The 26,372-nt window shown below is 32.9% G+C and overlaps 1 protein-coding gene across 1 annotated transcript in view; it reads left to right on the top strand.

The window, feature by feature from the left end:
• LOC129234503 (serine/threonine-protein kinase PLK4-like) overlaps positions 1-26,372 on the top strand; it is a 195,150-nt gene that overhangs the window by 117,955 nt on the left and 50,823 nt on the right. The window contains exons 12-13 of the mRNA XM_054868508.1: positions 8,794-9,028; positions 23,476-23,597. Of these exons, the coding sequence (XP_054724483.1) occupies positions 8,794-9,028; positions 23,476-23,597 (357 nt within the window). The remainder of the gene's footprint in view (positions 1-8,793; positions 9,029-23,475; positions 23,598-26,372) is intronic.

Raw genomic sequence — 26,372 nt, 5'->3', positions numbered from 1 at the left:
AATGAAGAACACAATACATTGAATTTTAGAAAGAAAAATATTTATTTAAGTACTTTTATGCCACTTTCTTTTCCCTATGTATTTATGACCACTTTACCCCATGGGGTGGGGGAAAGTGGTCATAGCATGGGGTAAAGTAGTCATACTCAAAAGAAGATGCAAAACCAGTATGAATAACCACATTAATTATATATATTTGGTTATTTATAATGATTACACTTATAAACACGAGTATATGCATGTATACACGAGTACATAAGTGCATACATGAGTATACAAGTATATACATGAGTATATGCATCTATGCATTAGATGCGATGTCTGGATGCGATTATGTACATGCCTAATCGAGTATATACGTGTATACCCGTGCATATATGTGCGTACACGAGTCTTCACGAATATATATGTGTCATGTGGAAATGTGTTTGGTAGAGTATAAATGAGTATGTACGCGTATTGACGTTTATATACCTGTATGAACGAACATCATGTGCATGAATGTATATTTCTTGAGAATATATGTATGTACACGAATATATACGAGTATACACGTACATATATGAGTATACACGTACATATAAGTGTACATACGTACATATACGGGTAATACACGAGTATGCATGAATATACGTTTATATGTCTAATACGTATATGTACTTGTATACACCAGTATGGACGTATATAAGTACATATAGTTGTATATACCTAAATTAGGTGTATACACTAGTACATGCACGTCATCAAATGCTTGATGTAGATGTCAACTAGTGTATGTATTCACGATTATATATTCATGGATATATCAGATGCTTTTATGCGTGTGTATACTCGAGTATATAGGTATGTGTTCAAGTATTTACGTGTTACGTATTTCAGGAGGCTCCCCCCCCTGCTCGCTCTGCTCGACAACCCCGTTCCCCACCAACAGCGAGTGACAATTGATGCCTTTAATGTTTTTGATGATTTAATAACTGGCCCCTTATCTCCGGTTACTTAAGTATAAGAGGGGTGAGACAGGGCGAAATGGCATCCCCTGAATCTCCTACATCCAACAGAACCAGTATTGACCTGGTAGATGTTGCCAGTCCGTAGGAGATTGTGTTACAGCCACAGAAGCGCTCACAAATTAATGCTATAGAGTAGGCAGCTCTGCCCTTGCTCGCTTCGCTCGCCAACCCCGTTCGTCCCCTGCGGTGACTCGAAAACGACTGCGTTTGACAATTATTAATTTCAAGTTTCTTCACCCGGATATCCGTCCCCTTAAGGTTTAGAGGGGTGAAACAGAGCGGAATGGCTTAATCTGAACGTCCTACATCCAACGGTACTAGCATCGACATGGAAGACATTGCCAGTGCGGAGAAAATAGGTTTAGAGACGCACAAACTGTGAGCATTAAGTGTAGTGAAATTAGACTGACTACACTGCTAGTAGAAGTGAACCTGCAAAACATGTCCACAGCCTGAAGTTGAAGAAAATAAAAAACACGTGGAGCATTTTTCCTCAAGGAAAATCTGTATTTATTATCTTTAGAGATTGCTTAAGTTGTAGAACAACATCTTCATTAATATTTAAAAAACATTTTGAAAAATAAATATATCAGCCGCTATGATACAACGAAACAAAGTTCAATTTACGAACATGCTGGTTCCATGGAATATAAAGCATTAGCGTAACACACAAAATAGGCCTAAAGGCATTTTAGAACTTTAAAATTGACATCACGTTGTATTACGACCTGCCAGGTGTAAAGAGCACTGGCAGACATGACAAATTACTACAAAGTACTACATGACGGCTATGAGAGGTGAGAGAGAGAGAGCGAAAAAGATTGCTTAAAGTATTTAAAGTCTTCACATGGCTTTCAAATTAAGAATATGCAAAACACAAGATGTGTTGCCAATGCAAGAAAGTTAAAGATGTGTTGCCAATCAAAAAGTAACTCAATCTCATTTAGACTACGATTCCAGGCTTAGAAGGCTAAAAATGTATAGTCTTGAACTTGAGCAAAGAAGAGACCGAGGGGACATGATTCGGATGTTTAAATTTATTAAAATGAAAGATCTTACGGGGCTGAAGTTTAGCACTGAAAACAAGACATGGGGTCATTGTTTTAAGCTATTTAAATCTCAGGCTAACATGGATGTTAGAAAAAATTATTATTTTAGCAGGGTAGTGGAACCTTGGAACAGTTTACCGGAAGAGGTGGTAATGAGCAAGGGAATAGATAGTTTTAAGAGAGCCATTGATCTTCATTGGGGATTGTAAATTGACTAGGAACCAGTCTAGCTGGGCCCAGAGCCTGTTGCTGGTCGTCACTTTTGTATTTGTATTTGTATTGTTTTTGCTAGTTCTAGAAATATATTCGTTATTAATGTGACAATATCTCTTGTGCCATAAATCTTCAGGTGAAATTTTACCAATTTTTTCAGAAATGTTACAAACAGGCTCAGAATTATCACAATGTTCACTATTTTTCAAATACAAATATCTATTAGGCTTAAAGAAATATAAATTTGTGTCATTTCTACGCTTTGCATAAAACAATTGATTCCAATTTTTATCATAAACTTTAAGAATGGTATTATGACCAACAAATTTGTTACCTTCCTGTTCCAATTTAGATAATGGCAATAAATTACGATGGATTTCAGGATTGTACAAAACATCTTTCAAGATAATTTTCCTATGTCAACCATTAATTTTGACCAACAATTGAATTGTACCAACCCCTAAAATATTGCTTTGTTTACCGTCAACAGCCATAGACATTTTTAAGTTATTAACCGGCCTAAAATCAGAGAAAAGACTTTTATTTTTAGTGACATGTGACGTAGCTCCAAAATCGGCAATCCACGTTATATCTGAATCAGACAAAGTAATATTCAAAGCTTCTGACTCATTAATTTTACTTACATTATGTTGAGAATTAGAAGACCCTTCAGATAAATTTTTGGAATTTAACTTTGCCTTAAATTTAAAACAATCAACCCTTTTATGCCCAAAATCCCACAAAAATTACATTTCCCTTTAAATCTATTTTTACTAAAATTTGACACAGGTTTACAACTACTTTTACAAGGATGGATCTTACCAGCAGGTAGCGAATTAGGAACGATCACCTAAACAGCAGGTGTCTGTAGTGGAATGTTCATTTCAGAAATCCTATTTGCTTCGAGCAACAGTTCTTGTTCTATTTTTAATGGAGTAAAGTCCACGTCAGACCATCGGTAGATTTGCTGTACTATAGGTGCGAATTCAGCGGGTAAGCTCCGGATATACTGGAAACCTATGTAACGGTCGGACATCGCATGGCCAACTTCTTTTAATTGTGATGCAGCTGCTTTCACTCGGCAGATGAAAAGACCAACGGTTTCACCTTCTTGAAACTTGACTTGAAAAAATTTATCCAACAGGGATATCAATCTGGCACGGATGTCGGGTTCAAAATACTTGCACAGGATTTCCCAAACTATCTTTCCTTCAATAGTGCATTCTATGAGAGGCTTGAATTCTTCTGACAGAAACTGATAAATGGTTTTATAAGCTCGAGTTCTTCTAAGATTCATTTTCGCTTTATCTTGGAACGTCAATTTTTCTTCTTCAAGTTTCTTTTCTTTTTCATCTTTTTCGTCAGCTTCGATGAATTCCCAGCTGCCCGAATGACGCAGGACAACTTGTATGTTTCTCTTCCAATTATTGGCATTTAGTAAAGGTATTGTAGGGACTTCCATACTTTCAAAAATTAACAATGTTCAAAAATTCTTCAAAGCATAAAAATTTAAATTCTCCAAGTTCTTCAGGTTATGGCCAGGAATTGCAAAGTCCAGGTGACCTGGGCCCATAACCACTTGTGAGCATTAAGTGTAGTGAAATTAGACTGACTACACCGCTAGTAGAAGTGAACCTGCAAAACATGTCCACAGCCTGAAGTTGAAGAAAATAAAAAACACGTGGAGCATTTTTCCTCAAGGAAAATCTGTATTTATTATCTTTAGAGATTGCTTAAGTTGTAGAACAACATCTTCATTAATATTTAAAAAACATTTTGAAAAATAAATATATCAGCCGCTATGATACAACGAAACAAAGTTCAATTTACGAACATGCTGGTTCCATGGAATATAAAGCATTAGCGTAACACACAAAATAGGCCTAAAGGCATTTTAGAACTTTAAAATTGACATCACGTTGTATTACGACCTGCCAGGAGTAAAGAGCACTGGCAGACATGACAAATTACTACAAAGTACTACATGACGGCTATGAGAGGTGAGAGAGAGATTCGATTCGATTCGATTCAGAGTCACAACTGACTTCAACTGCATTTATGTCGAGGGCTGCATACTAAGTGCCTTGCCTCCATTATTTTTATATACCGATAGATGGCAGCACCATCACCGGATCGAGCAGTTACTGAGAATTTAAAACTAGTCCAAGAGCTAATAGCTACCTGGTGCTAGCACCCCCAGAGGTATCGTTTCACTTGGAGGACATTGAGACCACGAGCATATTTAACGTCGCCCAGTCCCCTTTAATGACGACGGTGGGTCTTCGACCAGCAAGGATCGAACCCAAGGCCCTCCGGCCCCATCCAATGCCTTACCGATCAGGCTACCACGGCCCCATGAGAGAGAGAGAGCGAAAAAGATTGCTCAAAGTATTTAAAGTCTTTACATGGCTTTCAAATTAAGAATATACAAAACACAAGATGTGTTGCCAATGCAAGAAAGTTAAAGATGTGTTGCCAATCAAAAAGTAACTCAATCTAAAAAAAAAAAACTCTCGCGGTTATAAGAAACAATGAACTGGTGACTCGGTTCACCCAAAAGTTCATTCATTTGACTGAGTTATCGTGACCAATTGCACGAATGACGTCACAACGTGATGCAATGTTTACATCGAAAAAGGATTGATTCTGCATGATGCAAAAACGTATTTTTAATGATTCTTTTTTTATTTTTCAAATTAAGTGATTCTTTCACTTTTTGTGAAAATTTAAATTAAAAATCTAACACAAACAGACAGATGCGCAAAGAAAATAATTGTAAAGATAATCGAGTACGTACGTGTATAGAGGAATATATACGTATCTAGAAATGTTCTTGTAAACACCCATGTAGGTATTTATTGGTACAATTATGTAAATGGCTTTTTTTTTGTATACTTGTAACTCTAAATACCGGTGTATAATCGTTTATATACTGGTAAAAGCAAGTGTTTACACTCGTGTTTACAAGTTCATACTCGTGTACACAGGCATTTACGAGAATATACTCGGGCCGACATGTATACCCACATACAGATTCATGTATGCATGTAGTTACATTTATGCTTCTCCATGCCCGTTTATACTTTTGTATACAAATATATAGTATATGTATATACAAGTATATACACGTGTCGGCGCGCTCATATACGTATTTACGTAAGGCAACGTATTTATTTGGACATGTGCATAAATATAATATTATACGGGTTTACGTACAGATATAGTAGTATCACACGCATGTGTTCGTAAATTAAACTTTTTTTCATACCATTTACTGTAAAAACAATACATGTTTAGTGAAATGAATATTTAATTAATATCTGCTTTGTACGTTAAGATTGAGCGACAGTAGAGCAACGATTTACGTTAAGCCTAATTATATGACCACTTTACCCCATCTTACTTGAATTGCTCTAAAATATTATGTAAAATAAATACAGATAGCTGCTAAAGAGTAAGTGTTCTTGAGACATGTAGGAAGCTTCCCGTGCCATTAGTTTATTCGAAATTCACTTAAACAAAATTTCCCTGAGAAGTTAAAAGAGCTGTTTAGATTTTTAAGTTTTTCATGTGCACACAAAATATTTTTTTTTTTTTTACTAAATAAAATATTGGCAGTTGTAAAATTTTGTATTCAAAATGTAGTTTCTAACTTCTCTACTCTAAAATAAAAATTTTATACTTATTCGAGCATTTATTTCCAAGTTACAGCCATTTATTTGATTTATTTGATGTATGACCACTTTACCCCATTGACCACTTTCCCCCACCAGACCCTATGGTTGTTGATAGGTGATAAGATATGATTATTTACTTTTGTTGCTAACAGGCATTTATGCCTAACACATAGTAATTGCTGCACCGTAATATTACTGGGCGTGCCGCACTCGTCATAAGAGCTGCTGCCAAAGTTAAAAGCAATATTCTGTGTAAAAGGCACTAGAATGCAAAGTAAACAGAAAAAAATATTCTAATGGTGTTTAAAAATTCTTTTAATTACTCATAGTTAAGGTATACCAATTTTCGAATTGCGACCAAAAAATTCAACATCTGACGTAAAAACATTGCATGATTGCCTTAACGGTTGTTTTAAAGTTATGTTCTTTCATTAAAATAGTTACCATACATACTCACTTAAATTTCAGCAATTTAGTCCAAGAAACAATGTATAAAGCTGTAGGATAACTTATTCATGAGATATAAGTTCCAAAAAAATATACTGAACAATACTACTAAATCTGAACATTTTCTCGATTTTAATTTCTCTTTTAACTTACTTACATAAAATTAAATACTGAGACATTCTGACAAGAATTTGAATTGATGTTTGGAAAAAAAGAATTTCAGTGGTCAATGTATCAATACCATCGATGTTTTAATTTCTTACATCAAGTTTTGCCATCGATGTCACACCTCTAGTTCAAGCATATCGTTAATGTTATCTTTTTCCGTAATTGTCAGGAGCTTTTTCTTTTTATTTTCATCTTCAGACTTTAAATGAAACAGGGCACTAAAATGTTATTATATTTTATCAACTTTCATGTTTAGAATGAAAACAAAATAATAAATGCTCCACAGTAATTTGATAAACTAACAAAGCAATTTCAGAACTGGTCCATTATAGGAACTATATCACTGATGCTTAAGGGAGGTAACTCTTACAAGAGATCAATTTTTGCTAACCAAAAAGTAAGCCTATACTTATGCACTGCAACTTCATTTTGAAAAATTTTGTGTTGTGGACAAAAAATTCGCATTAGCTTTAAAATTCGTTAAATGTGAAAAACTCATTTTAGCCATTTTGCGTAAGTTGAATCACGTAGTAGTGAGAGTCGTCTGTAATCCAATTGTAGTCAAACTACTATACAGTGGACACCAGTTAATTGAATCAATTGCTTTAATGAATCAAATTGCCAAAAACAGAACAGAATCGAGCTTTTTTGAATTAGCCGCCCCATTGAATCAGCCACTTAATGGAATCATTGTTTAGAACAAACGTTGTTCATACAAGTGGCAACCACTGTATATGCATTAAAATTACAAAGCAAAAAATAAGAGATGTATCCAATACCAAATATTTGCTTAAAATTTTTAACTATTATTTGTATTTTGATTTTTGCCAATATAAAATTTTTTAAAATATCTATTTTATGTCTTTTGTAAAATTTAAATGTATTTCCATTTAACATCCTAAAATGATGTACATTTAAAGTATAATTATTAGTTTCAAATAAATCTTTACTAATAGTAAAGATAAAAGTCTCTTTCTCTGTATGTCTGGATCTCTGACGCACATAGCGTCTAAACCGTTGGGCCATTTTTACAAAATTTGGCACAAACTTAGTTGGTAGCAGGGGAGTGTGCAACTCAAAGCGATTTTTCGAAAATTCGATTTTGTTCTTTTTCTATGATTTTATTTCTACCACCATCGGTAGATTATATTCCTCTGCACTGAGAAAATTACCATAACATGGATGAGTAAATTACCATAAAATTAATGACCAAATTACCATATCATGAACAAGCAAGTTAGCATAGCATATTGGCAAGAAATTCATCATCCATTATTTGTAAATATACAAGCCAACCAAATGACATTTTAATTTTTCTACTACGGGCAAAGCCGTGCGGGTACCGCTAGTAAACAGTAAAATAAATCTTTCCTAAAGCAACAAGTTAATATAGTAAACGGTTCATTTGGTTTACGTTCATCTGAAATTCTGCATAAATTGGTAATTTGTTTATTTTCTGACACTGATGCATAATTTGACAACTGATTATTATTTAAATAATAGTTTAACATTTTAATAAGTTAACATTTTATAAATAAAGTTCATGTCCCTGCACCATAATTTACCATTATTATTCTTTGACTGCTATGTTTAATTTATTTTCATTGTTTTTCAACCAAGTTTAATGTTTCATATGGCATAGAACTTTAAAAATTAAAAGTACAAGTCTTTCTCTTATACATTTCAAATAACAATTTTAATAATTCATGAAATGATATTATTTTTTAGCTGAACAGTTTTTAAAGATTTGACATTTTAATTGACTTAATATATTTATGAACACTTAATACAGTCAAACCCTGCTACAGTGAACCTTGGTTGTAATAATCCCCTGGTTGTAGCGAACCGTTTAATAGTCCAAACTGGAGCCCTATGTCAGTACTGCAATTTCAGACACTTGTAAAAGTCCACATACATCAGGGGATTGGCCATAGCGATCCAAAAAGTTCAAGCTTTTCATCCTCTTGTGAATAAAAGGAAAAGTCATCATTGGTAAACAAAACTGCTCCAAGAAGTGGATTTACTTCTTAGTTAATATTAGTTAAAAGAATTTCTGACTTTGAACATACACAGACTCTTTTCTGGTTTTAACAGTTCAATTATTTTCTGAACAGTTCAAAAACCTTTAGCAAGAACAATTTGACAGTGGACTGGTCTTTTGATTTATTTCACTGTAATTCAATTTTGATATTTTAGTTTTTATTCACTTGAATGCTTTTTGTTTTGCAGATATCCATACAGAAAAAATCGCCCCTTTGTTCAGAAATTTACACCAAAGCTCAGCACTTCAGTTATGAAAATTTACCCAAAGTTCACTGGAAAAAGTATATCCATGCATCTCGTTTTGTGGACAGCATTAAAGTTAAAACGCCAAAAATTACTTTTTTCTGTAATCGAGCAAAAGCAATGCTCATCATGATGGAAAATGTGCCAAACCCTGATTTCCATATGAGGTTCTACAATGGTGAGGAGATTTTCACACAATTTTGTTTGCAAAAGTTGAAAACGTGATTTTGGAGGAGGAGGGGGGGGGGGCAACATAGCATTTAGAAGAGTTTCTTATTTTCAGAACATAGCTTTTGATTCATAATCATTGAACAGAACTATGCGTCACATGCATCAGCTTCGTGGGCTGTATGTTGGGCACCACTGGTCTATAGATATCAGGGGTCTGACCAGAGGATATTTGGGTCCGTTAACGGACCCTTCACAAAAATCAGATCAACAAAACAGTCCTTTCACAAAAATCCGATCAACAAAACAGTCCTTTCACAAAAATCCGATCAACCAAAACGGACCCTTCACAAAATTCTGATAAACAGGAACAGATCTTTCTCAAATTGTTTATTGAAAGAGCAAATCTGAAAGCAAAATAACACATATTTCGGTGTATAAAACCGATAATTTTTGGCACAATTTTTAAAGTCAAATTAGAGGGATCAATTTATACAAAATCTGCTAATTTTGCAAAGAAAAAAGAGCACTCTTGTGATGCTCCTGCAAGAGATAAATAATTTCTACTGCCAAATAAATATAATGCTTGTTGTTTCTTTCTTGGAAATATATTAACAGCTGAAAATAAGTTTGGTTTTAAATAATTTTGTTTATTTGTTTTATCACAGCTAACTAGCAGTGGTGTTGTTGTAAACTTTTCTGAAAAGGCGTTGGTAAACACTTTTCTCCCTGCTCATGATTTAATAAACAGTAATAATATGTATCAGCGAAATGAACTAAGAACTGCAAAGGGATAGCAAAGGTGGGGAAAAAATATGATCGCTTCTAATAGGGTTACCAACTTCAAAATTATCGCCACTTAGTGTCTGGCGTTAAGCCTTTATAATGACTTGATTAGAAAATATTCTCATCATTTTACCAGCTTGTCAATATTTGCGTTTTTATGGTGCAGTGCGATATTTAACTTATTTTGGGAGAAAATTATATGGGTTGGATTTTTCAATGCTAACAAGGATGATTAACTGTAAATAAACTCTTTTACTTATCGTTTTTTTTTCCCTTTAGATGTCTACAGTTTGAAAAAATGCAATCTTTTAACATCCGATATGAGAATCATATTTTGTTCTTTTTTCAAGCTAACTTCACTTTATTAGGATGCATATAAATGGGAAGTTTCTTTATTTTTGTAAGAACGCTCATTTCAAGTTTTTAAAGCAAAATTCCATTTCTTTCATGAGTCAAAAATTAAAATGCTGAATTGATGGTTTATTTATTTATTTATTTATTTATTTATTTGCTTCAACTGTGTCTACAGATATTAATGATGTGTTTATCATAGGACTCTAAAATGCAATTTTAAAATAATTTTATCAAAAATATTTCTTTTACAAGCCGTTTTTTATACTTTTGATGCCTACACTTTGAGAATTGCGATCTCTTTGCATCCGCTATGGGAATCCCATTTTTAGTACGCTTTGTTAAGAGGTAAATAAATAAAACCTCTTTTTATTTTCGTTAAAATCATGGAATTTATAAGTTTTAAAAGAAATTCTGTGCTTTTTAATATTGTCTTGGGTCAAAAAGTTAAATGCTGAACCCTTGTCTGAATTTTATTTTTTGTTACAATTATTTTGAATACTGTACAGAAATATTTCTATAGTATAATTTAACATAATGTAGAATGGTAGATAAAATATTAATACTTGAGAGAGCGATGCCACCCTCCCCCCCCCCCCCTCCAATACTAGAAAAAAAACCCGAGAATGATATTCGCAACATAGAAGAGGATAACTCTCAAATTTAAGTTTGAATGATGCAGTTTGTGGCATTTCTGAATTCTAAAGTTTTGTTTTGACAACTTTTTTTTTGGGGGGGGGGGGGGAAATTATTTGACTTTTCCCCAAAATTAATTCTTTTTTACCAAATTATTTGATTTTTCACAAAAAACGAACCTTGTGAAAAATCCTGGGCATACTCCTGGATATTGAAAGGTTTATATATTTTTATTTACATTCATTACTAGCTGTACCGCCACAACCATGCCCATGGTAAGAATTTATAGAAAGTCCCCCTGAGTTAATAAAAATCTCCTCCCTAACTTAATCCATTTGTTTTACTAAAATGCACACATATTTCAATCTATGATCCAAGCATATTCCTTGTAGTACTAAAATTCCCTTTTGGAATAACAACAGCTGTTCTTTAAATCCTTTATCCCTTACCCCCTAGAAAAGAGAGTTAAATAGAAAGATAAATTTACAGTTAGAACAAAACCAAAAATTTTCCTCCATAGAAAAAAAGAATTGTATAACAAATGGATTGTAGTTAGAACAAAATGACCTACATTCTATCATTTGAAATTGTCATTTCAGAAAAAAATAAAAAAGTGCAACCTAAAAAACCTGATTTTTGGTAGTAATATAAAGGGTTTGTATGAAATGTATCTGAAACCACACACACACACATTTTTTGCTGACACAAGCTAGTTGAATCATCAAACACTTTTGGGGGTCTATTTCGTACTCTGTAGTCAAGGCCCAATACAGACTGATTTTACTACTGTCTTTTTGGTATCTTCACAAAAATCTTATTTTAAGGTCGGTACCTTCCACAAAAATCAAGCTATAAAATCAGTAGTTTTACAAAACTAACTTTGAAAATCGGCACAATCATGAAACAATGTTTAAAGAATTGAAATTTTCGCAGAAATCTGTGTTTTAAAATAGAAAGACTTGTTTTTCTGTTTAAAACGCAATTTTTTAGTAAATAAGATGCTAAGATGATTGATAGGAACAATCGCTTAGTAGGCCAGTGCCAATAATGTTTGAGACCAAAAAAATTTAGAACAGGATAAAACCAGTTCGAAAGGTAAGAAAATCTAATAACAGTAATAGGAAAAATAAATTACGGGCGAGCTGAGTTCAGGAAGGGGGGGTGTAGGGGGGTTTTAAGGGGGGGGAAAAACGGTTTATCACGATTTCCGGAAAAAACTAAGAGTCCTATCAAAAAAAAAACTAAATTGCAAAGTTGTTGGTAATAAAAAGATCTACAACTTTTGCATTTGCACTTTTTTTCTGTAACCTCAAAATATATGCGAAAAATTCAAAAAACCGACTTTTTGGTTTTTTATTTTTATCTCCCACAAAAAAAAAATTTTTTTTTCACTAAATTTAATGAAAAGTTACCTTATTGTGTCCCAAATACACTGTAATTTTTTGGATTTAAAATATTTATTTTTTTCTCCTTATTTTGGTTCAGTAGTAAAAAAGCATCAGAATTTTCAATCAAAAATTCTCAACGTCAAAATATCTGATTTTTTTAAAAAAATCGGAGCAAGTTTTTTTCGTTGGAATCACTACTTTTTGATGGTATAAAAAACAATATACAATACTATGGAAACTTTTCGCAAAAGATGAAGAAAATCAAAAAAATTCGAATTTGAAAAAAAAAAATCATCACTATGTAAAATTTTAAGCTATTTATTAAATAAACAGCAAACACAATAATTAACAGCAAACACAATTGGAAAACTGATTATTTTTCATAATATTCAAGGTTACACAGTTCGAAATTGAGGAAATTACTCATTTATCCCATCCTACAGTGTAGCTTGCTATTCGTAACTCCAAAAAAACTATAGGGGACACTGCAGGTCACTGTCTAATGGTGGATGAGAAGGGTATAAAACAAATGCATGCTGTAGCTTGATTTTTAATTATTTTAATATATTTTTTATTTTCAGTTTGTGTCAATGTAACATGAAAAATTTCATTTTTCGAGTAATTAAAGTGTACATTTTGATAAGGAGCTTAAAATTTTTACATAGTTATGACTTTTTTTTTTTTTTTCAAATACGAGTTTTTTGATTTTCTTCATTTTTTGCGAAAAATTTCTGTAGTATTGTATATTGTTTTTTATACCATCAAAAAGTAGAGATTCCAACAAAAAAAACTTGCTACGATTTTTTTAAAAAATCAGATATTTTGACGTGAGATTTTTTTGATTGAAAATTCTGATGATTTTTTACTACTGAACCAAAATAAGGAGAAAAAATAAATATTTTATATCCAAAAAATTACAGTGTATTTGGGACATAATAAGGTAACTTTTCATTAAATTTAGTGAAAAAAAAATTTTTTTTTGTGGGAGATAAAAATAAAAAACCAAAAAGTCGGTTTTTTGAATTTTTCGCATATATTTTGAGGTTATAGAAAAAAAGTGCAAATGCAAAAGTTGTAGATCTTTTTATTACCAACAACTTTGCAATTTAGTTTTTTTCAATAGGACTCTTAGTTTTTCCGGAAATCGTGATAAACCGTTTCCCCCCCCCCCCCTTAAACCCCCCCTACACCCCCCTTACCGAACTCAGCTCGCCCGTAATTTATTTTTCCTATTTATGTTATTAGATTTTCTTACCTTTCTAACTGGTTTTATCCTGTTCTAAATTTTTTCGACTTTTTACCATTTTCAAAGCTATTGGCACTGGTCTATAGGTAATAACTTTTTCGTAGCATTTTAACTAATTTTTAACTTTTTCACCAAATTTCATTAACACAATCCTTTAGCGTCAATTTTGGGGGGGGGGGGGGGCTGTTTTTTCTGATGATTTCCAGAATTGTACACAGTACAAAGCCTATTGAGCTGAGATACAATGGTATTTTTCCTACCTCATAGGTTTTTAGCTTCGCTCTCCCCCCCCCCCCCCCACCAAAAAAAAAAACTGATAGAAACAATAGTAGATGACATTTTGCACTTTAAAAAATTCCAAAATCAATACTGAATAAAACAGAATATTGATGCAATACTTTCAACAACAAAAAAAGGTAGTGAGAAAAAATCCTAGATTGTGACCCCTGGCAGTACTTATTTAAAAACATTCTCCATTTCCTGAAATTTATTTATTTATTCTATTATCATTTCTTTTAAGCATAAAGGTGCTTCAGAAATCTATAGAAAAAAACCAACTTCATATTTTTCTCTGTCTTACCCCCCTTATTTCGTGCCACTATGTACAAGGATAATTTATGTAAAATTTTGGTAAAATAGATTTATATTTAGAGGTGGGGGGGGGGGGCTTAGGCGCATTAAAATTTTGCAATATTGACAAAATTGGAAATCAGACACTTTAAATATTTTATATTTCTGAAAAAAGAAATTATGCAGTAACTAAAATATACATACAAATGAAAAATCAATCAAATACGGAAAAACACAAAAACCAAACAAATACTGAGAAAATATGAAAGACAAATCAAATATGGAAAGTATAGTAACACGCTCATTAGGTCTCAAATTAATTTTACAGGTTACTTTTTTTGCAACCTCCATAATTTTTTCAATGGTCCTGAACCACTTGAAGAAAACACCATTTCTGATCTTTAGTGATACTCTTAGCAAATGCTTTGATAAGGGCCACGCCACGCTGCACATTGTCATTTACAACTCTTAGTTTCTTTGCTAGCTCGAAGCCTCGCTGGTATTTATCTTTGAGTTCCCAATGCTCAGGATTAACTTGCAGGAACTCCCTGTCAATGCATAATAGGCTGAAAAACATGTTAGTGTTTTTCGTCACAAAACTGGACAGCGGCAGCTCGTGCCTTGAGAAAGTGACGGGGCCAGACCATAGGTGCTCCCCCCCCCACCACCACCACCCACCTGATTTTAGAAAAAAAAAGAGCTATTTTGAAAATATTTTATTATAAAATTAAATTTATTGAAACACAGGACAAGCTACAAAATACTTAAACTAATAAGTAAATCACAAAAGAAATTAATCACATGTTTATGTCTATGATTGACGGCCGGGTGGTACACTTTCACCACCCTTAATAACTAATTATTTTGAATGAGTGAAATTAATTTTATTGTAAGCAAGACCAAATTACAAAAATGCAAAAGTATCGTGATCAGAGAAATATGTAAAAATTATAAATTAATTAACTTTAACAAAGATGAAAATGCATCTCAGTATTTGCTTAAAATAAGTTTTAAAAAAATAAATAAACTAAATTAAAATAAATAAATAAATGAAAAAACTAGGAAAAAATCTTAACAATTGACACGTGGGTATACCTTTCTGCATATTATGAATCTGCCATCGCCCATGGGCCAGATTCAGAATTTTTATGCAGACAAAGAAAAAAATCGAACTCTTTTTATTTTCTTCAAATTATCGATAACGTGTCACATTTTCTTTAAAACTACATGAGCAGTAATTTAAAACAAGTAATATTTTCTATGTTACAATGGGAAGATATTTTTTGTATAAAAAATAATCTTGTTATGATATATACACATACGGATTCTTGAAATACACAGTTCAGTGGCAGAAACTTCAGGCTCATATTTCTCAATTGAATTATTTTATCTAATTCAGCAATATCCTCAAAACTAATTTTTTCTTCCCCTTGTCTTCATCTTTTTAATGCCCTTCAATCATTGTGATAAATTTCTAAATGTAGTTCAGGCTTTCCAATTTTGATTCTTAGGAATTCCTGAATACTGATTGTGAACATGTTCCGTATATAGAGAGGTCAAGATTGAATGAGGATTCAAAATAGTGTTCATAATACTAGGTTGTTCATATTATAGAGTGTTCAGAGTACAGAGAGGTCAGCCTATGTTAAGGCTATGGAGTTTCGCCGGGACCATCACAATGTGTTCAGATTATCGGGGTGTTCATATTAAGGAGGGTTCAAATAGAGAGAGTCCACTGTATTCGTTATAATGTTTTAACGTTGCTACTAGTGTATTGAACAAAGTCTCTTGTTTAGGGGTGGGGTGTTTTTAAGGGGTATTTTGATTTTAAGAGGGGGGACTTTCTATGTAGGTGGGTCTTTGCGGAACTTAGGGTGGTGTGTCCTTATTTTTGAGGGGGTGCCCCTGTGTTATTTATTCATGGTCAATGCAATACTGGATGATTATGTTTTTCATATCTAATTCTACTAGTAATACATAAACTCCTTTCAAACAAAGAACTCAAATTTCCTATTACAATGGACAAACTATTATATTTTTTATAATTTTTTTTTCTGATTTTTTTTTTCTTTTTAAATTTCTTTCGTGCTTTTGGTTAGCATTTTAAAAGTATTTAAAAAAGATAATTTACAATTTAAAATTAATAAATTTTCATTTAAAAAAATCACTTCAGAGGAAATTTAACTGAGTTCTAGGATATGTAACTAAGGATAACTAAGGATACAGCTTTTTAAAATAATAAAATTGAAATAGCAAAACCTTATGCACTAACAGCTCTTAAACGTTTGAAGTTTTACTTATAATTTGAAGTTTCTGGAGCCAACAATCTAATATTGCTTCTACATTAAGTATTGTACATGTCTTTTGATTTCATGCTTATAAATGATATTTCATCTAAATTTAAAAAAAAAAAAAAAATCTTCAAAGGAATGTAATTTCTAATATCTCGCTTAAGAAGTTGAGTTGACCTAAATAAGTATATTGTACTCTAGTTAAATATAATGATATTTTTATTTTGTTTGTTCATTTATTTATATATTTTGCATGTACGATATGTACTGGGGAGTTAAAAATATGAAGGGAAGTTTTTCATGAAAATTATTGTTCAATTACTTTTTAATTGTTCTGAAAATTTCCTATTTTTGCATTAAAATACTGGTCCTACATTTTCCTACTTTTTTGTAAAAGTGTCCTACTTTTCCTACTTTTTTGCAAAAATATCCTGTTTTTCCTACTTTTTGATTGTCAAAATGCGCTATGATCCCTGCTTACACGAATGTTGCACCTATTACTGTAGGTTCATATGGTTATTTCTCTTTCCCCGTTCAATGCACTTTTCTAAATTTGATTGTGCCATACTAGTCATGCCAGTCCCCCTTCCCTCCCCTGCAATTAAAAATCTAGACCCTCTACAGGTTTCGACAGTCAACAGTATTTTTTTAGTGGTTGGAGGGGGGGACACTAGTTAATATTTTGCCCCCAGCCCGGTTGAGATCTCGGCGGCCCTGACCAAGGTCTCAGGTATTCTTTCACAATAAAGATACGAATGTTATGAATACCTTCGCCTTCTTCAAGTTTGAACTCGTTCCGAAACATCCACAACTTGAAGCAACGCAGATTCTTCAATATCGATCTGGCATGATGAAATGCTCCTAGGGCATGGAAGTGTACACCACAAAAAGGAGTTCCTTCCAGAAAAACTACAACAAGCTCTAGCATGTCCCTGTAATATCCTCTTGCATGGGACATCACAAGTTGGCTTTGTGCAAATTCCATTACAGATTGCACATGAATAGCTACCAACTCTGAATAGCTACCAACACCTCAGCGTTACGCATTCCAGGTTCAAAATTAGAATGATTTATTGTTGACCATGACTGCTGAAATTGTTTGAAAAGCAGAACTGTAGGTCCACTGGACGTGAATGGGTCCCAGTGGCGGCTGCCGACGGCCTAAAGCAGATAGGGCCTCGCAAAATTCTCTGACGTTTTAAGAAATTTCCACGCTTTCAATTGAAGCTCTTATTAAATACAACAAACACTTAAGTAATCAAAATAGTGCGTGAAGGGGAGACTGATGCAGAGAACCAGCCTTAGCAAATGCGGGCCCGATTGGAGAATTCTGTGGGGGCCTTTTACAAAATGATTGTACAAATAGTGCAGTGCCTGATCGTCGATTTTTTCCGACGCGGGCAAAGTTTTGAAACTGTTGCAATTATACGTCTTTCTTCTACATCATGTTTCATTTATTTTATTTTTTGAAAACAATTAATGAGTAAAATTTGTTTTAAAAAGAAATTGAATTAAAAATATTCAATAGTTACAGCTTATTGATCAGTTAGCTCTACTCCCTCAACCCCCGTCATATTTCTTTTCTTATTTCTCTTTTTTCCTAGTTCATCTAAAAATCAGAAAATATTCAAAATGCTGCTCCTCCGAACTCCACCCCCCCCCCCCCCCCCCCACACCTACTCACACACCGAAACCATTATAGAATATCTGAAATTTCGTTTCCAGATGTTCAATTTCGCGATATTTCCAGCTGAAAAACCCCAAATATGCAACGCCATTGAAAATCGCTTAAAATTGCATTTTTGAAGCTTTACTTTTAAAAATTACTTAGCCTAATATTACAAATATGGCCTTACAATCTCGTTTTTAAGGCTTGAATTTCAGAAAATATTCGGGCAAGAGTCTCCATATTGCCTTTCTTTTAGATCATAAACAATTAGGATTTTTTTAACTACACAAGCAAAAAGTTTTGGGGAATGGCTTCTGAATATAAAATATTGCTTAAGTTTTTAAAACCATAATTTTCAAAAAAATTCCCCTCGTAGGAGCTCAGTAAGCTCCCATTTGTCTATCTGCTCTCCAATGGCATTTGTCGTAGCAATTTCTGTTTCTGATTCTAATTTAGGAACTCCCAGCAGTTGATCATCAATGTTTGGTCCTGATACTAATACTGGCAAGAGATCCTCCCTTGTTTTTAGGATATATTTTACATTAGTTTCCCGTCCCCACTATCAAGGGAGCTGTACGCTTAGATTGGAAAGTTTTTTATAAGTTGATGGCTAGTTCAGAGCTAATAGTTTACCTTTGTCTTCTTGAAGATGAGTGACTAAGTGTAAAATTATCTACATTTTGACCCATACTTTCTATTGCATTCAGCTCATAGCATCAACACTTTTCTGCAATCTTTTCCACTTATCGAAACAATTTTCCATCTTGGCAATTGAGTTTTATTCATCACGAGTAGGAATTTGAGCCTTTGACAAAATTATTTAACTTCTCTTATTACATCTAGTGAACTCTCCCAAATAGTCTTGCTTAGTGTTTTATGATGATGGAAAAAACGTACTTATAACTTGTCAATTTGATGGGAGCTTCCCTTTTATTTTACTCTATGGTGATGTGCCTAGGAAATAAAGTGACATTTTGTTTCTCGTCCCTACACAGGAGGTAGCTGAGGGAGGTGTCATCTTTTAGACAATGAAATAAATGTCATCCCATTTAATGAAAACAATTGCCGAATAAGATAAATAAATACCTTTGTGCTGAATAGTAAAGTCAGAGCAAACAACGTAAGTAGAAGCACAAATTTGTAAATTACAGCAGACACGTGTTTCGGCGCTTTTGTCGGATGTCTTTTCATCCATAAGCTCATTATTTTTTGCATTGAAAAAGGCGTTCCCTGTAACGCCGAAACACGTGTCTGCTTTATTTTACAAATTTGTGCTTCTACTTACGTTGTTTGTTCTGACTTTACTAATTGCCGAATAGTCTCATACATCACAAGCAACCGAAAAGAAAACGCACAGACCGAGTTTGCAGCTGCCTTTTCTATGCTATAGTTATTTCAAGGGAAGATGCAACTGCACAGCAGAGCGGGAAAGGGGGTCCCCTCACTGTGAGTTATTATTTTATTGACTGATCGGAAATTGTTTTCCGTGTAGAATAAAAAAAAAACCTTTGAAATCATTCCCCTTTAAATGAAATGATTCTTCAGCTAGTGGCATTATATGCTATTCTCCATTAGTCCAAATAGCTGATTTGCAACAGATTTCGATTGTGTTTGCCACTTCTAAGTATTATTCTATTGAACTGAAAATTTCCATATGTCATACTTTTGTATAATGTAAAAAAACTGCAGGGTAAGACGAAAGAAATTCAAAAAAAAAAATTTAAAGCACCCTAGTGTAATGGTCTTTTTAAAAAAAATGCCGTAACAAAATAGTATATATACATCTATATATATATATATATATATATACATAATAAAAGTGAAAAATATTGAAAAGACCACACCAAAAGCCCATAGATGTGCAACGCAACAAAACTAAAAAGCCAAGTAAATATAAAATTAAGCAAACAGAATTTCAAATGTTAAACAAATTATAAATAATTAATGATGATAAAAAAGAAAAATGCAAACAGCTATTAAGTAGGAAAAGATAAAGAGTGAATCCAGAGCTCATCAGCCGTGGAGGATTCATTAATTATGGTCAAAAGACCAAAATTTTAATTATGAACTAAAAGAGAATGTTTTAAGCTCCAGTACATGCAATATAGAGTAACAATGGGCAAAAGCACCACTTGCTAAACTAAAAACAATAAACTAGAGCTCAAACCTAAAACTAAAAGCAGGGGGTTTCGCCTCGACTAATTAGGAAAACAAGTTCCGATAATTAGCCATCCACGGGACAGTACCTGCCTATAACAAAATTGTCTTACCTTGAAATCCATGTAAACAAAGCTGATTCCATTGGTCAACCTGATAAATTCCATTCCAGTTGTCAACATAACAATAAAATAAAGATAAAAACATATCCAGAGGACCAATCCATAGACATACCGAGTTGCCTGTTTCCCACGTGTAAAAATTCATCCACCCCGGTGATTCATAAAAAATGGTTTGTCACGGTTGTATCATACAATTACACAGTTAAACAGTTTCAAAAGAAGCGAAATGCTCATCGAAGGCTATACTTAAGCAAATGTTTTCAACTAGATTTTTAGGGAAGTTATTATTAAAAAGTAAGTTTTTGAGTACCGAAATTTCTTGCTTAAATGCAGAAATGGTATTGCAAATTCTTATTATTCTGATAGCTTGCGAAACAATGATGCCAATAAAAACCTTTTTACTTAAGCAGGAGGAAAATCCTGCAAGCTGTTAACTGTGAAATTAAATTTGCGTCTTTTATCATAGATTGTAGTGGAACAATTTGAGTCAATTTGTATGTTGATATCCAGGAAATATCGTCCTAATTTTTGTATTAATTTCCTGAAAGCTTATAATAAGCTTACATTTGAACCTGAATATTTTTTAAGAAAAATCTCCTATAGTTTTAATGTTCCACTTAATGCATTTCTTGAATATAGACACCACTTTTTAATTGAATTGAAATCACGTTTACGTGATATTGTCAACACAGAATCTTCATACTTCCATCTCTCTGCTGATGAAAATAATGCCATTAATGAGTTTAAAAAAGCCTTTGTCTTTACTGTTGTTGATAAAGCCAGTTCTAATTACTCTATCTGCTGCAAAAAAATTATATGCTAATATTTTGAAAAATGAACTAGAAAAAACCACCACTTATGTTTCCTCCAAACTTAATGAATCCTCCATCATCAAAAAATTTGCTGCTGCTTACAAACTTATTAAATTGCCATGTCCTGATTCTGTTAACTTACCTTACATATATGCAATTCCAAAATTTCATAAAAACACCTGTTGGATTTCGTTTTATATGCTCTGCCACCAACACCATCAGAAAAAATTCTGAGTGTAAAGCTTGAACAGTTTCTCAAAAAATTCTAGAACAACTTAATCTTCAACAAATGAATTGGTTTTGGATTGTTAATAATAGTGTTGAAGTGATCAATTTACTTAATATGCTTGATATAAATAACTTAGAAACTTTTGATTTTGAAAACCTCTTCACCAATATCCCACTCATTGAACTTTTTTCCTCTGTGTCAGAACTTTTTAATTCAAATACAAATACAAATACAAATGTGACGACCAGCAACAGGCTCTGGGCCCAGCTAGGCTGGTCCTAGTCAATTAATTAGTCCCCAATGAAGATCAATGGCCCTCTTAAAGCTATCCACTCCCTTGCTCATTACCGCCTCTTCCGGTAAGCTATTCCAAGTGCCCACGACCCTGCTAAAGTAGTAGTTTTTCCTGATTTCCAAGTTAGCCTGAGATTTAAATACCTTAAAACAATGACCCCTTGTCCTGCTTTTCCGGCAAAAATTTAATCCATTTACATCTTTCATTTTGATAAATTTAAATAATTGAATGATGTCCCCTCTGACTCTCCTTTGCTCCAGGCTATACATGTTAAGCCTATTAAGTCTGGTATCATAATCTAAATCTGAGAGTCCCCTTACTAATTTAGTTACCCTTCTTTGAACCCTTTCCAATACAAAAATATCTTTCTTCAGATAAGGCGACCAAAACTGAACAGCATACTCCAAATGAGGTCTTACTAAACTCCTATATAAAGGCAGAAGAACTTTCTTAGATTTGTTTGAAATAGATCTATTGATGAACCCAAGCATTTTGTTGGCTTTGTTACTAGCAATACTGCACTGTTGACTAAACTTGAAGTCCTGTTGACTAAACTTGAATTCGGTCAAGGATTCCCTTGATTTTAATGAATTGATTTTTCTTGGTCTTTTTAAATTTTGTATTTTCAATAATTTTTTCAAAAATGATAATTCATGCCTTCTACAAATTAATGGCATTGCAATGGGAGCTAATTTTAGCTCTACATTGGCCAACCTTTTTCTTTTATATTATGAAAGAAAATATTTAATTGACAATCCTTCCTCTACACCTCTTTGTTGCAGATACATCAATGACCTTTTGTGTTATAAATTTTCCTAATTTTTCTGAACTTAGCAAAACTATTTATCATAGTTCATTAATGCTCAAAAAGACTAGTTCTAATCAAAATAGCTTTAATTTCTTGGATATCAACATACAAATTGACTCAAATTGTTCCACTACAATCTATGATAAAAGACGCGAATTTAATTTCACAGTTAACAGCTTACAGGATTTTTCCTCCTGCTTAAGTAAAAAGATTTTTATTGGCATCATTGTTTCGCAAGCTATCAGAATAAAAAGAATTTGCTATACCATTTCTGCATTTAAGCAAGAAATTTCGGTACTCAAAAACTTACTTTTTAATAATAACTTCCCTAAAAATCTAGTTGAAAACATTTGCTTAAGTATAGCCTTTGATGAGCATTTCGCTCTTCTTTTGAAACTGTTTAACTGTGTAAATGTATGATACAACCGTGACAAACCATTTTCTATGAATCACCGGGGTGGATGAATTTTTACACGTGGGAAACAGGCGACTCGGTATGTCTATGGATTGGTCCTCTGGATATGTTTTTATCTTTATTTTATTGTTATGTTGACAACTGGAATGGAATTTTATCAGGTTGAACAATGGAATCAGCTTTGTTTACATGGATTTCAAGGTAAGACAATTTTGTTATAGGCAGGTACTGTCCCATGGATGGCTAATTATCGGAACTTGTTTTCCTAATTAGTCGAGGCAAAACCCCTTGCTTTTAGTTTTAGGTTTGAGCTCTAGTTTATTGTTTTTAGTTTAGCAAGTGGTGCTTTTGCCCATTGTTACTCTCTATTGCATGTACTGGAGCTTAAACATTCTCTTTTAGTTCATAGTTAAAATTTTGGTCTTTTGACCATAATTAATGAATCCTCCACGGCTTATGAGCTCTGGATTCACTCTTTATCTTTTCCTACTTAATAGCTGTTTGCATTTTTCCTTTTTATCATCATTAATTATTTATAATTTGTTTAATATTTGAAATTCTGTTTGCTTAATTATAAATATATATATATATATATATATATATATATATATATATATATATATATATATATATATATATATATATATATATAGTATATTATATTAAGTAAATATTTTTTCAGGTGGTCTGATTGAAAGTATAACTACAAAAGGCTCTCGTGAAATTCGTGTTTTTAATGAGAATGGAGAAGTCATCAATCGCTCAGATCAAGACTTTGAACCCATGTGGGAGAAATATGTCACTGTGAGTATTTTTTAGCACAGATTTCTCACAGATAAGAGTTTCATATTAATTTTATCAAAATAATCAATTTTGTGTGTTTTTGTTGCATTAATAGAAGTTTCTAGACTACATTTTTTTAAAAATAAATATTTTTTTCCAAAGTAATATTTTATTGATTGAACTATAATGTTAACTGGGCAGTGTTTGAATGTCATTACCATATATTCTCCTCTTCTTTCTTTTTTGTTTTGCTGCTCTGCACAATGGTCCAAGAAAACTTCCATAACATTAATAAATGAGGAGGATTGATATATTGTACAGAAAAAAATATTTTAACAACATGAACTCAGTAATTTACTACAATCATGTGAACAATTTCCATAATTGGCAGTGCAACTGCTTCATATGGGGGGGGGGGGGGGGCAGCAGAGAGAAAAATCTGCAATGGAGAATATTGATCAAATACTAGAAAGTCGATAATGCAGGGCATAAAACTGGTCAGTAAAAGTCAGTACAAGTCAGTATTTGTCAGTTTTTTTTTCAAAATTTGGTCAGTAAAGTCAATATTTTTTTTGCAAAGTTGCCGAAGAATTCATTTTAAGAAAAATATCGGCAGTGGTATTTTTCCTGTTTTCCGTATAAACTTTATAAAATGTCAAAAAAGTGAGACTTTACCAATACTGCAACCTAATTTTGCCAAGCTGGTAAAGTTTGCATTATTTCATAAGAATAATTTGCTGTTAATTTCTTTTTAGTCTACTTTCCACAGACATTTTTAAGAAAGAAAAAATATATGCTTAGTCTGTTGTAAAAAAAAATCTTAAAAAGAAATAATAGTCAAATAAATAACAAAGTTAATGAATGCTGCAAAATAAAATTTTTGAAAGTAAGGCATTGAGATGGGGAAATGTGTCTGTTGGTCTGCCTGATCACCTCCCCCCCCCCCCCTTATCCCACCATTGGAAAAAAGCATTTCTTGTCCAAAAATGTTGGAGATCATTCCCGTATTTTTCCAATGGTTCAAAAACCATTTTCAAATGGTTCTGGTCGATTCAGCCATTAATCCCTTCAGCAGGTTGATAAAATGAGTACCGAACGGACTTGGGAACTTAACCCTGGGGGTTCCGCGTTAGGCTGACCATCTAACCGGAACATCTGCCTAGCACCACAGGGATGGTGATAGGCAGCCACCTTTGGTCAGGAAGACAGATGGGCACAGTAATCCTTAGCCCCCGTGGGCTGTTGTGCCAAAATTTGGTTCAAAAATAAAACATTAGCACCTGTGCGAAAATTGTAAGAAAGATATAAATACAAATACAAAAGTGACGACCAGCAACAGGCTCTGGGCCCAGCTAGGGGGAAATCTTGAAGTAAAAGGGAATATAAATCTTGAAATAAAAGGGATATTTGTTTTGAACAACCTTGTTTAAAGATAGCTTGACACATGAAAATATTTCTCAAATTTGACTATTTTAGGTGTGTTTTTGAGAAATTTAAAATGTTTCAACATTAAATCCTTTATTTAAGAAATTAACAATGCTAAAAGCAATCTTTTGTTGCAAATATTTACAGAGTAAGCATATGTTTAAAGTTTTTTTTTTTATTTAATTTTATTTAGTTTTATTTTTTTTTTTTTCATCATCATATAGAAATTATGTAAACTAAACTTACAACTTTTAGTCAAAACTGCATTTTAGGTTTATATTACAAATTAGTCATTGCCATACATTACAAATAAAACAAACATCCATTTTACAACGCATAATATCACTGATTATTATTTTAAGTTTAGTCGGTATTTTAAAATGTTTGTAGTATTTAGTTAGTGTTTGATAAATTTTGATCACTAAAATTTTTGAATTTACAAGCAGTTTTACCCCCTGCTACTTTCTCTTTAATCAAGTATATAAATGCAAGAATAATCTTTGAAAATAGTAAAATAAATTGCTTTACATATTTAACAAAAGTAAAGCTCAAGTATCACAGAAAAATTACTGTATTTTTTATGCACTGCAGTCCATTGCTTACGCGCACACTATTTTAAAATGTATTGCGTATGATAAATTCTCACAAGAACACATTATATACTGTCTGTGAAAATAAACTAGTCTTTTCCAATTTATTTGCATATTTACCAGAGCATTGCCTGGATGTTTTATCTTAAAATTTAAACAACCATTACAGGGTTGCCACGCACCGGGAAAACCTGGAATTGTCAGGAAAAATGAAAATGGCCGAAAATCAGGGAAATGTCAGGGAAAATGAAAAATTGCATATTTCCGATCGTTCTTAGCGCGGCCCACGGTCTATGAGGTCAAAAAAAAAAAAAAACCTTTCAGCCTTGTTTTTTTCGCCGCCATTCCCTTCCCATTCGTTGTTTTGGCATTCCCCCTCTTTCTTCTTCCCCCTGCAGTTCTTTTTATCAACTCTCTGCCATTGGCGCATGCGCCATAGCAGTTGGCAGCGGACATGCGCAGAAGGTACTTCTTTTCTTCCTCGTTTGAGCGGGCTCTGTTTAAACGCTGCTTGTTTACGTCAGCAGTTCTGAAGTTGTTATGATGCACAGCACATTGTTTTGTCTGCGAGTGCGACTGAAGTTTTTAATGAACTGCAATAATCTTTTCTTATTTTGTATTTTTTCTTTAAATTAATTAACGAAATCGTATTATTCTAAACAATTTTGATTTGTAAATTTAGTTCATTAGACAATTTTAAACTTAGAAAGTTTCTTTTTTACTGAAGTATCGCTAATCTTTTAGTATTTTGGTAGTGATTTTTAAAGACTTCCAATGCGCT

This window comes from Uloborus diversus, chromosome 1 (assembly GCF_026930045.1).
Source record: "Uloborus diversus isolate 005 chromosome 1, Udiv.v.3.1, whole genome shotgun sequence".
Lineage (NCBI taxonomy): Eukaryota > Metazoa > Arthropoda > Arachnida > Araneae > Uloboridae > Uloborus > Uloborus diversus.
This window is presented reverse-complemented; position numbering and strand designations above follow the sequence as displayed.